General features: G+C 32.3%; 1 protein-coding gene and 1 long non-coding RNA gene across 5 annotated transcripts in view; one reads left to right on the forward strand and one right to left on the reverse strand.

Moving 5' to 3' along the window:
* The window catches only part of LOC127728720 (uncharacterized), a 48,174-nt gene that overhangs the window by 16,500 nt on the left and 17,912 nt on the right, over positions 1–13,762 (reverse strand). Inside the window, exon 1 of one of the 4 annotated variants that reach the window (XM_052236367.1) lies at positions 1,387–1,510. The exons of the other annotated variants lie outside the window; for them this stretch is intronic. Coding sequence (XP_052092327.1) covers positions 1,387–1,393 — 7 coding nt within the window. The 5' untranslated portion in view covers positions 1,394–1,510. Of the gene's footprint in view, positions 1–1,386; positions 1,511–13,762 lie in introns of those variants that run through there. 4 annotated transcript variants of the gene reach the window in all.
* Positions 2,346–4,378, forward strand: LOC127728744 (uncharacterized). Its single transcript, XR_007994350.1, has 2 exons — positions 2,346–2,653; positions 4,009–4,378. It is a non-coding gene; the product is annotated as an uncharacterized LOC127728744 (long non-coding RNA).

Consider the following 13,762-nt stretch of genomic DNA (forward strand, 5'->3'; position numbering starts at 1 on the left):
ATTTGATAGTGGTGATAGTCCTGAATCATGGACATTAGGAATTTAATATTAAAGCTATTTACAAAAAAATAAAGGTGATCCGAAGGACCCCGACAATTATCGGGCGATTTTTTTAGTGTCATGTCTAGGATTAAGTGTTTACTTCAATCTTAAACACAAGATTAAATAATTTTTCAGATGAAACGGGTCTTATATCTGGGACTCAAGCAAGTTTTCGCACTGGATATTCTTCGCAGGATAATATTTTCATTTTGTATTGTTTAGTCACACTATTTTTATCAAAGAAAAACAAATATTCTGCACATTTATAGATTTTAAAAAAGCATTTGATACAATTTGGAGGGCTTGGTTGTGGCAAAAATTGATTAAAATTAACAGTCAAGGGAAGATGTTTAAAGTATTTTTTTCATTATATAGCAATATTAAATCTTGTGTTAAAGATGATGATAAATACTCTGTTTTTTTACATGTGATATTGGTGTTAGACAAGGGGAGAATTTATCTCCATTTCTTTTCGCGATTTATTTAAACGATTTTGAAGAATATCAGTCTGAAAATTGTGAAATCGGACTTGACACTCTAAGCTCTTTAAGTTTTGAGAATCTAGGTATATATATGAAACTATTTTTATTACTATATTCAGACGATACTGTTATATTTGCAGAATCACCACAGGAATTAAAACAATCACTGAAAGTGTTTGAAAACTATTGTAACTTATGAAAACAAAAAGTTAATGTATCTAAAACAAAAGTTGTGGTGTTCTCGAAGAGAAAGTGTACTGTAGACTATAATTTTGAAATATTTGGTGAAAAAATATATCAGCAGGATGATTATAACTATTTAGGTATTTTGCTTAATTATAATGGTATTTTTTATAAAGCAAGAAAAAATGTGTGGAACAAGCACAGAAATCACTATATTCATTGTATACAAAAATTCGTAATATTAGTATATCTTTAGATTTGCAACTAAAACTTAAAATTTTTGATGTATTAGTTTCTCCTATATTGACATATTCATCTGAGATCTGGGGGTTTGAAAATAAAAACATTATAGAAAAAATACATTAGTTTTGTAAGAAAATTTTAGGAATTAGAACAGACACGCCTACTTTTATGGTGTATGGCGAACTTGGGCGATACCCTGTAGAAATACAGATAAAATTAAAAATGCTGTGTTTCTGGAACAAACTAGTTGGAAATGCAGAGAAATTGTCTTGTATACCAAGGGGTGAAAGATTGGCCAATCTCTGTAAACATGCTGTTGGAAATGAATTTCATTATATGTTCTGCTGTGATGAATTGAAAGATATTCGAACTAAATATATAGCGGGTTACTTTGAATAAAATGTTGAATATAGGAAATACACAAGTTCTTACTCACCGCTCATGGTTTCTCCAAAATATTGTAAAACTCTTATAGTCAAACTGAAAAATTCACCTTAATTCATGATCTAGTACTCGGATAACATATTTGTTTACATTCCTATAACACAACACTCTATTTACACGTGGTGGTAACGTACAAGAAACGAATCGAGTGCACTCAAAACATAAATAGTTGAAGTATGAACTTGTGTATTACCTTTTGAAAATATACGTTATAATATATTCATAGTACTACGATTATTTATAGTTACTCTATCTATATATGTTTTATTAACTTGAAATTTTATAATTCTATATATTAGATAATTTCTACTCATTCTGTCATCTGTAATTACAATGAACTATGTATAATTGATGCTCCTGTTTAATAAAGTTCTCCAAGTTCTCATAAAGAATGTGGCGGGGTTATATATGTTTGTGAGCGTTCAACCCTTCCCCTACCCCGGGACAGCACAACTTAAGAACAAAACTGTAAAAGTCAGTTGCTAACTGCTTAACTCAATAGATCGGTACGAAGCACTTATAACAACTAATATAAAAACAATAGACACAAAGGACCGATATAAGAGTACTGTTACTGAAAGCTTTTTTAGAATAAAAATAAGGAAATGTGGTAGGATTGCAAACACCCAACGGATTTAGTATAAAGACGTCATTGATGGTAGATTATAGAATTGTATAATCATGGTTTATAGACGAGTTGATTATTCCCAGCTGTTAAATGGTGCTGATGACTTTTCTTAACCCGTTTCTGCATAACCCGTTACTCGACATTAAATATCGGTTAAGAGGTCACAAAACATATAGGTTAGATAAAGTTGCGTGCTTGCAGTTTTAATAATAAATGTGTCACGTGAAACACAAGTTGAATCACAGTCTTAGTAATTGCTCCTTGTGGCAACAGCTTTTAAAACTTATTCTCAAAACAACCTCCATCCTACCCCACCGCTAGTCTCGATCATCCAGCCGCTATATTTTTCAAAGTATAGCGTCTGGATGACAAGTGATATAAAAATGGTAATTTATGACATTCGGAATAGTATCGGCTTTTTTAGCTTGTTGTTAGAGATAATGTCCAAGACGAATAACCAAGAAGTTGGTTATTGACTTCGGAAGAAATGACATTACGATAATATTATTGAAAAGCCCGAGTGTACCGATTGTTGTTTAAAGCTATTTATATATTTTTGTGACGACATACAATTCATGGAAAACACCACACAGCATGGCCGCGAAGGAAAAAATCTGCACATCCAACCTTGGTAAGATTTTATGACAACACACACTGTAACATATATTTCAATGCCACCTGCTACACTGAGTATTTATATTCGTTCATGCATGTCAGACTCTGTGTGCTACGAACGAGTTTATAATTATACAATAAATGTCAATTTGTGTGTTGACTGGGACCACTCGAACAGTCATATACGCTATAAATACATTTTTGGGTTGATGTGTAGTATCTTTAACTTTATAAATACTTGATGGAAAAGTGCTATGACGCCGAAACATTACCTTCATTTAAGATGAGACTGTTGTATCTATCTAAATATAAGAGTTTACATCTTGATATGCGTAAAAGAAAAAAAGGGGAGGGGAGGAGGGATGCACAATGATGTACACATTCAAAGAAAAACAAAGAAAGTGTATCTAGAAGATGCCATTTTTTACATAGTACACTAAACGGTCAAAATGATATGTGATCGATTTTTTTTTTAAAAACAAATGCATTTAGCTTATACAATACAGATCAGTAAAAAGTGGGACACGTTGTTATGAAAAGTAATTTCGTTTAACTCATATTTCACTATCTAAAAATGTATATATACTGTTAGTTAACAAAGTCTGGACTGGTCAACTTAAAATAGAAAAATACATTTTTTTGGACTTTTATTGCACTATCAAAAGGCATTTTGTCACACACAAAAAAGTTCATTTATGAATAAAAATGTTGTCAGGGAAGATACCAAGTGGCTATCTAAACCTGTTTCTTTGTTGTTAATGTTGAACAAAACCATGTCAAGAGAAAAACACTGATCATTCAATTTTCTGCAAAACAAAAGACAATAAAACAATAGATTCAGCATCAATGAAAGGAGGTGTTAATGAGGCAGCAACCGGTGAACCCAATGACATAAATTACCAAAAGTAGACATCATCATGGTTAAGAGTTTATCATGTAGACTAAAACAAAAAGTGAAGATAAAAGTACCAAAATGTCAACATTACACAAATAAGGAGATGTGGTATGAATACAAATGAGACAACTATCCACCTAAGTTCAAATGAAGTGGATGTGAGCAATTATAGGCAACTGTATGGCCTTCAACAATGAGAAAAATCCATGCATGGTTTGGATAGAGAATACAAACAGGGAATGTGTCAAAGAGACACCAACTCAACCAAAGAGCATGAAACAACCCAATGCCACCAATGGGTCGTGTCTTCAACGCAGCGAGATAATCGCATCCTGAAGCGGGATTCAGCTTGCCCCAGGACAATTATTTATACAATATATTTCTATGATGTTTTTTTTTCAAACAATTTGTTTTTCATATATGCTATGCTGGTGACCAAAAATTAATATGATTTTAATATTTACTTTCTTTTGTAGACAAGCCAATGATGATTTCTGGACACAGATTTTATGTGTAAAATGTGAAGAATTAAAAAAAATATGTAATATTCAGGATTTTCATTGTATCATAAACATGCTTCAATTCTATAAGAACAAGATTCAAACTGAAAGATTTTTTTTTTAATTACTGAAGCATCAATCAGTTTAAATAAATCACAGTACCAAAAATGTTGGCTAAACATTATTTTGACAGCAACCATCAAGTGAAAAAGGTACACAGACGTATATTGAGTAAATAAAACAAAAATCAAGAAACACATTGTTGTTAGATATGTCAGGGAAATTAGATTTGTATTAACAAATTAAAAACCATATACAATGTAAACAATTAAACAGTTAGTTTTCACGGTTTGAATTGTATCTCATTTTCATGTCGCACCCTTTTATAGTTGAATATATGGTAGGGAGTTTTCTCAATATTGAATGCCATGCAGTGATTACATTTGCGTATATCCATGTCATTTAAACTCTGCTGGGTTGTTGCCTCGTTAGCAATCATACCAATTTCCTTATTTTTATATAAAGGTTCACAGGAGAAGTTATTGTTATTGGGAAGCTGTCCTTCATTGCATGCTAATACATGATGGATATTATAAGAGTTGGAGAAGAAGAATACACCTTTGAGTTATTATATTATTTTTTTACAAGTCACCATGCAATACGGGATAAATCCCATTCAATCTTTTCCATGTGCATGATTCAAACATGCATTCAAAGAGTATATATATATATATATATATATATTGAGTTTCATGAATGACTAGTTAAGTCCTGTATTTCTCTTATAGACACGGGGTACACTGGCAAAGTTGTATTGTGTGAAGGTTGGTTCCTAAATATTTTCTTTCCGAACGGATTAGGCGATTATTGGTGTAACAGCTAAGAAACATTCAGACTATTCTGTCGTTTGCAGTTTTAAGATCAGTTAATTCTGTAAATGAAAATTGAGTTGGCTCATTGTGTGATCTCACTGATCTGCCAGTTATAGTTAAGAAAGTTTTTCTACATTGTAATCTTAGTATTTGTATGAGATGTTTTTCTCTACATAGACGTAACTTGATGTGTGGCTTTTTTGTAAGGTAAGTGCATCAGATATCTGAAAGAATATACAAAAAGGACAGCATAAATTAAAACAGGAATTTACAGAAATGAGAATAATGAGATAAAGCTAAGAATAATGGATAAACAAATAAAGAATAGAGACTAGCGGAGATACAATATACTGACGGTTGGTTGCTTAATGTCCAGTGGCAAATATTTCATGCATGGTTAGGACGATGTGATACAATATAAAGAATAGAGAAAAGTGGTGTGCTTTAATATGAAAAATAGAGAATAATGGTATTTTATAGTATGAAGATAAGAGAATAAAATGGACAAGTGTGCAATAATATAAGAATAGATTGATTTTGGGTTGCTTGTTTATCGCCGTCTTGTGGTAAATAATGGTAATGTTAAGAACAGAAAAGAAATTAACAATAAATATACTGAAAAAGGAGGTCCTAAATTATAGCCCGTTCGGGATACAGGTCGGAGAAATTATGACTCACTAAAAAATAAGGGTATATTGTAATGGGGCAGAAATATAGATTTAAGTACAACGGTCCACCTACGGACCCCTCTTTTAGCGCGCAGAGAGCGTGGTATCCTCTATACATGAACAGTGGCGGGATCCAGAACTTGTTATTTGGGGGGAGAGGGGGCACTACACTCACTCATGCTACAGTGTTTCCCTATATAATCCACCTAAATTTTTCCTACGAAAAAAAGGGGGCTGGATCCGCCTATGACGAGTGCTATAAGATTTAGACGGCCGTAACGAGGCAGGCGTTTAAGTGCCGCCGTCTGCGGTACCCAGGTAATGGGAACAGCCGGTGACACCCCAGGCAGAAAATTGTAATATTATGGGTCGAATAATTTTACATCCGTTTTTGTATCATATTTACCGTTTTTGTAACGAAAACTGCATTAGGCTTGCTTTCAGAGCAGGCTGACAGATAGTTGCCTAGAATCTTGTTCCATCAAACATGTATCCATTTACAGAAGAGGTTCATTTGAACGTAGAAAAAGCGGGAGCCCGGACAAGTGTGTGTGGTCAACGCTTCATTTAAAAATAACACAAATTTTCAAAAACACTTTATAAATAAAGCCTACAGAGTGGAACCTAGTTATTGTTTGTGATTGCTAGTTCGACCTTTTTTTTACCAATTCATGTTTGTCTGTTAAAAAAAATGTACATGGACAAAATTTAGGAAAAAAGATCACCGTTAATTAAAGTTTTTGATCGTTTTTGTTTTTAGAAATTTAAACTAGAAAAGTAGTTAATGATCAAGTCTTCGATAAAAATCATGACAAAAAAAATTAAAACTTATATAAAAGTACTTTAAATCAACGAAAAAAATGTCCGAAATCTGAATATTTATAAGTACGACCAATTAAAGATTAATTTTGACTATAGATCTTTTTTTACATGTTTATATAAAATCACTCAGACAAGAACTCTGAGTACAGGAATACGTGTGAAATGGTTTTTGAAGCAGTTTTATTTATTTGACATCATGTTTGTATTAAAATTGCCCATCAGCAAGTTGGCCAACAATAAAGTGAACTACAAGAATGTCATATACATGTACATATACTACTACATTAACTGTTTTTTTTTATAATTATATTGGGGATAACGGAAGTGCTATTTATAGATTGTTCTATATTTAATTATTTGTTACGCCCCCTATAAATATCTGGCTAGTCCGGTTAATCACCCCAGACGCTATATTTAAATATGCGTCTGGGTAATCGAGACTACCCCACCGCATGATTCGCCTTCAATATGTCAATGACAAGGGAAAGAACTCAACAAGTGAACCTTTTCAAATATTTCACTGATCATTCATAATTTTCATTCATTTTCCAAGCATTTTTCATTTAACATCTCCAACCTCAACTCAACACCTTAAAACATTGTAGCCCACTGTCACGCGGGGGCTGGTCCACTGCCACGCATGGGCCGTCAGATGAAGCTTCGCTTTGTCATTCTTTTGTCAGTTGTGTTGTTCAAGTTGAGTGTAGTGGCTTGTCAGCTGGTGTACTTTCTACGAAAGAATCGCTTCCTGACAAAGTCCTGGAGCAAAATTATTCGTCAGATAGTTGAGTGATTTCCCAAGGCCAAACAATTTAATATGTTTTATATATTTAGTACAGAAAATACGTTTTCATTTTATTTAGTGTAATATTCATAATAAATATATTACATTTACACCGTATTGTTAGTATCAATGGTTCCGTGACAAGGTTATTATTGAATCTACAGTCTGCTGACACTACACTAAGATAACATTCACCAGACAGGAACCTTTAACAAAATTGACCTTAAGATTTGTAACAGATGTTAAAGTTTAAACAGTAACGCTAATAAGCATATCGACACAGAATAATTTCACAGATTGATGTCCTGCGAAGATTATCATACTAACTGATTGATTGATGATGGGAATAAATTAATTATTACAGAGACTGCAATGTCAAATTCCTCACAAATCATATTGTGCTATTACACGTGTATAGCAAACTGCATAACATGAGACTTATGGTTTAATCGCCATTGAAACCAGCATCACAGTTTGATTACAACCTTTAATATTAAATTTTACATGATTTCACTTCGACTATTGAACTATATTTTATTAAGATAAACAAGATTATCATGTGGAAAACTGGCGTCATTTTCAGATATAAAGTTATCGATTTATTAATTGGATTGGATGCTTACATGGTTGATTGGTTGTTGGTGTAGTTCCAGTGGCAAATATTTCATGCATATACACGAGGGGAAAACATAAAATATAATTTGAAACAGAATTTCGACTATCAGTTTTACACAAACACACACTGGAAAAACGAATATATAAACAGTCGGAAAAACACATGACCTTGTGCAATGCCAAAATATAAGTAAACAGTATCGACAGGATGTAGGATCATGAGTACTCATAACTGTGCAAAAATATAGCAAAACATGTCTAGTAGTCTGATGTAAGGGAAAGTCACTATCCTTTCTTACAATACACCTTATCGCTATTTATTCCAATCCGGATGAGTTCTGAAATTACGCAACTTTTTCAATACGTCACAAGCAAGTTGAAGCTATCTGGGATCTTGTTTAAGGCAACACGATACCGAATGGCATATCTCCCGATTTCTAAATTTTTTGGCACACTGGTACTTTGAATCGAGTTACATCGGTATATGAAATAAAAAATGGGGGTCACCGTTCTTGTTTTTAATATATGATCATATATATTTGCAAATTTTAAATAAAGAAACATTAATCTTTCAACTATTTTATACCAGACTGAGGCAAATTGTTTGTTTAATTCGTACTAAGTTATTATAAAACATCAGGTTTTACGTTTGTCGTCAAATTCATGGATGTCGACAACAGCAGGAACGATAACTCGTGGCGTAACGTCATTCGGTATCGTGTAACCTCTAAACAATGTATTGTGCAGAAAACCTTCAAAAGAGACATATTCAAACCATCAAAAATACTTCAAACTAAACCTTTTTATGACTTTCCTTTGTGTTTGAAAAAAATGTGTTCATAATCTATCAAAATTTCAAAATGTTCACTTTCAAAACTTCTTCCTCATTTGACACACTTGACACAAACAGGATGTTATTTTAGTGACTGTTTCTTCCGGAGTTAACTAAATAGCGATAAGGTGTATATAGATCATAAGGGGAAGTACTTCAAGCCTATTTGATTATTCTTAATTAGAACTTATATCACCTAATATGTTTCAATATAAAAACAAATTTACGAATAACCTATTCAGTATTTATTTGGAATTGATTTAAAATATAAAAATAAGGAGATGTGGTATGAATGCCAATGAGACAACTATCCACCAGAGTTGAGATAAAAGTGGATGTAAGCAATTATAGGCAACCGTGCAGCCTTCAACAATGAGAAAAATACCATGCCGTATAGTCGGCTATAAAAGTCGACAAGAAAAATGTGAAACAATTCAATCGAGAAAACAAAAGGCCTAATTTATAACAAAACAATTTACGAAAAACAAATATAACAGAACCAACGACAACCACTGAACTACAGGCACATGAAGAATGTGGCAGGGTAAAACATGTTTGTGAGCGCTCAACACTCCCCTACTCTGGGACTGTGGTGTAACAGTACAATAAAAGAACAAACTATAAAAATCAGTAGCAATTATTATATTCAGAACGCTTGCTTTCCGATTTAATCGCCGGTAACGCTTGCTTTCCGATTCCGGAAACGCGTACTTTTCGATAGAACAAAAGAAATTCCAAAGACAGTTGAAAGGTAGGTTGCCTCAATCTTAAAATAAATAAATTAATGCAATACCGTTTTTCTTGAATGAAATTGTAGTTGACGGAACAAAACAAATAACCAGGTATCGAGAATCATGATTTATTTACTATGATCACTTTTAACTTATAAATAAAAGTGATTTCGTTTACAACAGAACTGTATTGTCTTGTTAGACAGAATTTACAGTCAAACATGTCAAAACAAAAAATATTTCATCAGCATTTACCAAACTTTCTCAACATAGTATTTTGAAAAAAATGGTAAATATATCATTCAAATGTAGTTTGACGAAGCATGCTCAAATATGAATCTTTCCCTTCCATAATGTTACAAGGGACACAAGACCAGGATTCTTTTATTCATAACGACCATTTAGAATACAAAATATTTTTCAAGTTTTTATTTTACACATTATAAAAGGTCTTCAGTGAATCACCGTGCATTATTTGTTTGCAATCACCACACACAACATCCTCTATATTTTTTGACCGATTTTTGTCTCGCACCAAGGGGGTAGGGAAGTGAGGATTGGGGGCGGGAGACGTAGGAGTTGGCGGTAGGGAAGAGAGAATCAGTCACCCCCTGTCAACCACTGATCACCACTTTTAACTTAAAATAAAAAATAAAAATAATATCAGGGACTACCTAGTCCAAATAATTATGGCGTCTTGAAAGGCTATTTTAATTCTTTTCTGTTTTATGTCATAATTCGGTTTTCAATCAAATGTTTGGAGGATCCAAAAAGTATGAAAGATGTGTTTATTTGTAGAAAAGGGGCTAAAGTCCAATTTTCATCGGTTTTCACGAGCTATTTTAAATAAAATGGGAGCAGCAAACTCAGAACGTCTAATACAGTATATTGAATAAAAATAAAATAAAAATTATATTCGGTACTATATGCTGCTGCTAAAGGTATATCAACCAACCCCCCACTTGAGTTAGTGGGAATTTAATTCAAGATTGAAAGACAGTTTGAAAATGATCATTGTGTGTAATAAATTCGAAAGAAATTGACCCTACCTCTTTGAATTAGGTCATTATATGTATGTATACCCGTGTACCTACTTGAGTAATTTGAGACTGATGTATCATGCAGATATGTCTTTGTCGTTGGAAGAAAGACTTAAGTCACTCAACACATATAGGTCCGTCTGGTAGGCATCATCTTGAATAAACCAAATTTTCAGGTTCATTGGTAAAATTTCGCGGTTAGGTCCTTTTGTAATATAATATTTGCAATACGAAAAAATTTGTTTGGTGTGTAAAATGTTAGTGAGGTAATCATGTTTGTCTGGAAGGGTTCATCAGACCTTGACCTCAATTTCATGCTTTATTGGTCAATGTTATAAAAGCAAGTTGCTTTCTTTAAAAAAAGAAAAGCAATACGTGAACCCAAGACCGCTGACTGGTCACCAAAAAAATGTTGCTGAATTTTTGTTTGCTTTTGAATTGAAATAATTGACTGTGAATAGAAAAAGACAATGATGATGTTTAAACACCTTTATTAAAAATGTGTAATTTTGTGTAGATTCTTGCACAAGTCAATTGAAAGCAATGTTGGATAGTTGTGAATAGAAAAGTGTATATATACAGCTACTATTTGAATATACATTTTAAGGCTCGACTTCTTTATTTATTACTTGGGAGTGTACATCATTTTTTCATAACCTTTTTGCAAATCCCAGTTTCTACAAACCGGATGTCTAATGCAAATTGCACAAACCAATCGCAATATAAATTTAAGCACTCTGAGTTTGCTTTATAATTCGGATGCATTTATTTTATCTATCATATCTTCATATTTTGTTTCCTGGATGCTTTCAATTATTCTCAACTCGTTATTGAAGCTGTCTGTGCTCATGGTAGATATTGTATAGATATTTTCATGTGAAGTGAAACCCTGTGGCATGCAACTTATAAGAAGGTTGCGTATATATTTTTTTTTAGTAACACACTAGCTTCATTGGGATCTCTTATTTAGAGACTTATTTTGGTCTCATAAAACACCTCAAATTTTAAGGATTTTCTGATTTTACTTAAATCAATCCAAATATTCTACAGGAAAACTTGGTTTTGAGGAATATATCTTATTTTCAGAAGTTTTATGAATACCTGAACATACTCTCAAATAACCAATTTATATAAAAAGATATGTAGATATAAAAAGATACCAGGATTAAAATGTTGTACGCCAGACGCGAGTTAAGTCTACAAAGAATCATCAGTGACGCTCGAATAAAAAAGTTAAAAAGGCCAAATAAAGTACGAAGTCAATTAATCTATTCCTTGGGTAGAAAATCCTTAGCATTTCGAAAATGTCAAAGTTTATAATAGGACAGTGACTCAAAAAAGAAAACAAAAGAGAAACAGCTAGAGGTCAGAATACCGTAAGTAGTGATGACTGTGCTTGAAAGTCACATGCCAAGCTCTTACTGCCGTATGCTGAATTTAGATGAAAAAAGCGAAAATTCGCATTCACGAGCGAAATTAATATTTATGCATGCACATGGTATTTTTGCCCAAGAAATAGTAAATAGAAAGCATACACACTGATACTCTGGATAAGAATACGCATTTGCATCATCACATATATTAATCTAATAGTTGAACTACCTACTTCAAGTGTTTTGACTCTGGTTCATTGACATTTTATCCGGAATCTTTGAGAACGCAAACCGATAGTGTGCGTGTGAACAGGGTGATGTATAATGTGAATGAATCAAGACGTGTAGGATAGCTGGTCAACACAATTAATACAATTTTCAAAATCTTACCATAGTACACATATTTAGATGCTATAAGGTTGAACTATTAAAACAAACAAACAGACAAAAATTTGAAATCTTATAATTAACATACATTCCTGTTAGTGATTTTTTTTTCGAAAATTTAGAATTTAATATCAATAAACACAAACGTCAAGTATTTACGGATGGACATTTTATTTATCAAATCAAATCAATCTCTTTTAAAGTCTAACATTCCACTATATGAATATATTGCTATACAAAATTTTAGCAGAGACTTATAAATCCATACTAAAACAGTATAAAATAATTAACATTATGATAGTAATTAAATTTTTTTATGATCATTGTAAAATATTAATTACGTTTTTTGTGAGATGCAAGGATTTAAAATCTCTGTGAATTGAAACCATGCAAGTATTTTTTCATTCACGACCGTTTAAAATTTAGATATTTAGCTAACTTTGGGTACGCATCCCTGCTCATTGGTGCTCATACGTTGCATATAATTTTCATACATGTAATGACTGTTCAAACCTGTGAGACATAATGCACGTATATAATTTTATGACAATTATAATTATATTCTATTAAGAATAAATTCAGTCTCAGTTTAAACTTAATAATGAATATTCTCTTGGTCTGGTAGTATCTATTAATGAAATTAGATATTTTTGACAGAAAATCCTTTTGTTTGATTATCTTTCTGCTTTCCGATCACTGTGTTTCCGACCAAATTTAAGATAAATATTTTTAACAGAAATATCGTTTTCTTAATTTTCTTCATGCTTTCCGACATTTTTCCATGCTATGATTGAAATACAAAATATCAAATGATAAACGTTCAGAAATAATCAGTTTATTCTGGGACATTATATATCAATAAACTATTCCCAGGTTTATTGTCACAATTCACAACAGCACGCTGTATTAAATACTACATACACAACGCGTACAGGGACCGTATAAAAGCATGAATTATATAATTGCGTTATCATTCTTGATATTTAATAAACATTCTTATTATCAAAAACATATATGTTTTGTCAAAAGGCAAATATATAGGTTCTAACATATAAATGATTTTTGGACTGCAACCTAGTCTTTATTGTTTTACTTTCCAATCTACAAATGAACTTTGATTGTTGAAATATACAATAACAAGTGGTAGCCTATCCATAGAGGGACCGTATCAAAGACATAGATAACTACCTGTATAAATGATCGAAAATTTTCGAGACGTTCCGAGAATCTTGATTCCGATGATATCGAATGGCCCATAGACACTTCCAAAACTCACCAATATATAACCCTGAGGGGTTCACGCAATAAATAGATGTGGTATGATGGCCAATGAGACAATAATCCGACAAAATTCGAACAAAGTGGATATAGCCTTCGACATTGAGAAAACCCCATAAAGTATAATCGGCTATAACAGGCTCCGACATGAAAAATGTGAAAAATTTCCAATCAATTAACAGCCTATGAAAAATATGATAAAAATGGAGTCAATAATAAAAACATTTAAGAAAAACAATATGGCAGTTATGAAACAACGACAACAACTGAACTACAATCAGTTGCAATAGGCTTAACTAAAATATCGGTATGAGGAACAGAAACAATT

This window comes from Mytilus californianus, unplaced genomic scaffold, assembly GCF_021869535.1.
Source record: "Mytilus californianus isolate M0D057914Y unplaced genomic scaffold, xbMytCali1.0.p SCAF_2, whole genome shotgun sequence".
In the NCBI taxonomy this organism is placed as follows: domain Eukaryota; kingdom Metazoa; phylum Mollusca; class Bivalvia; order Mytilida; family Mytilidae; genus Mytilus; species Mytilus californianus.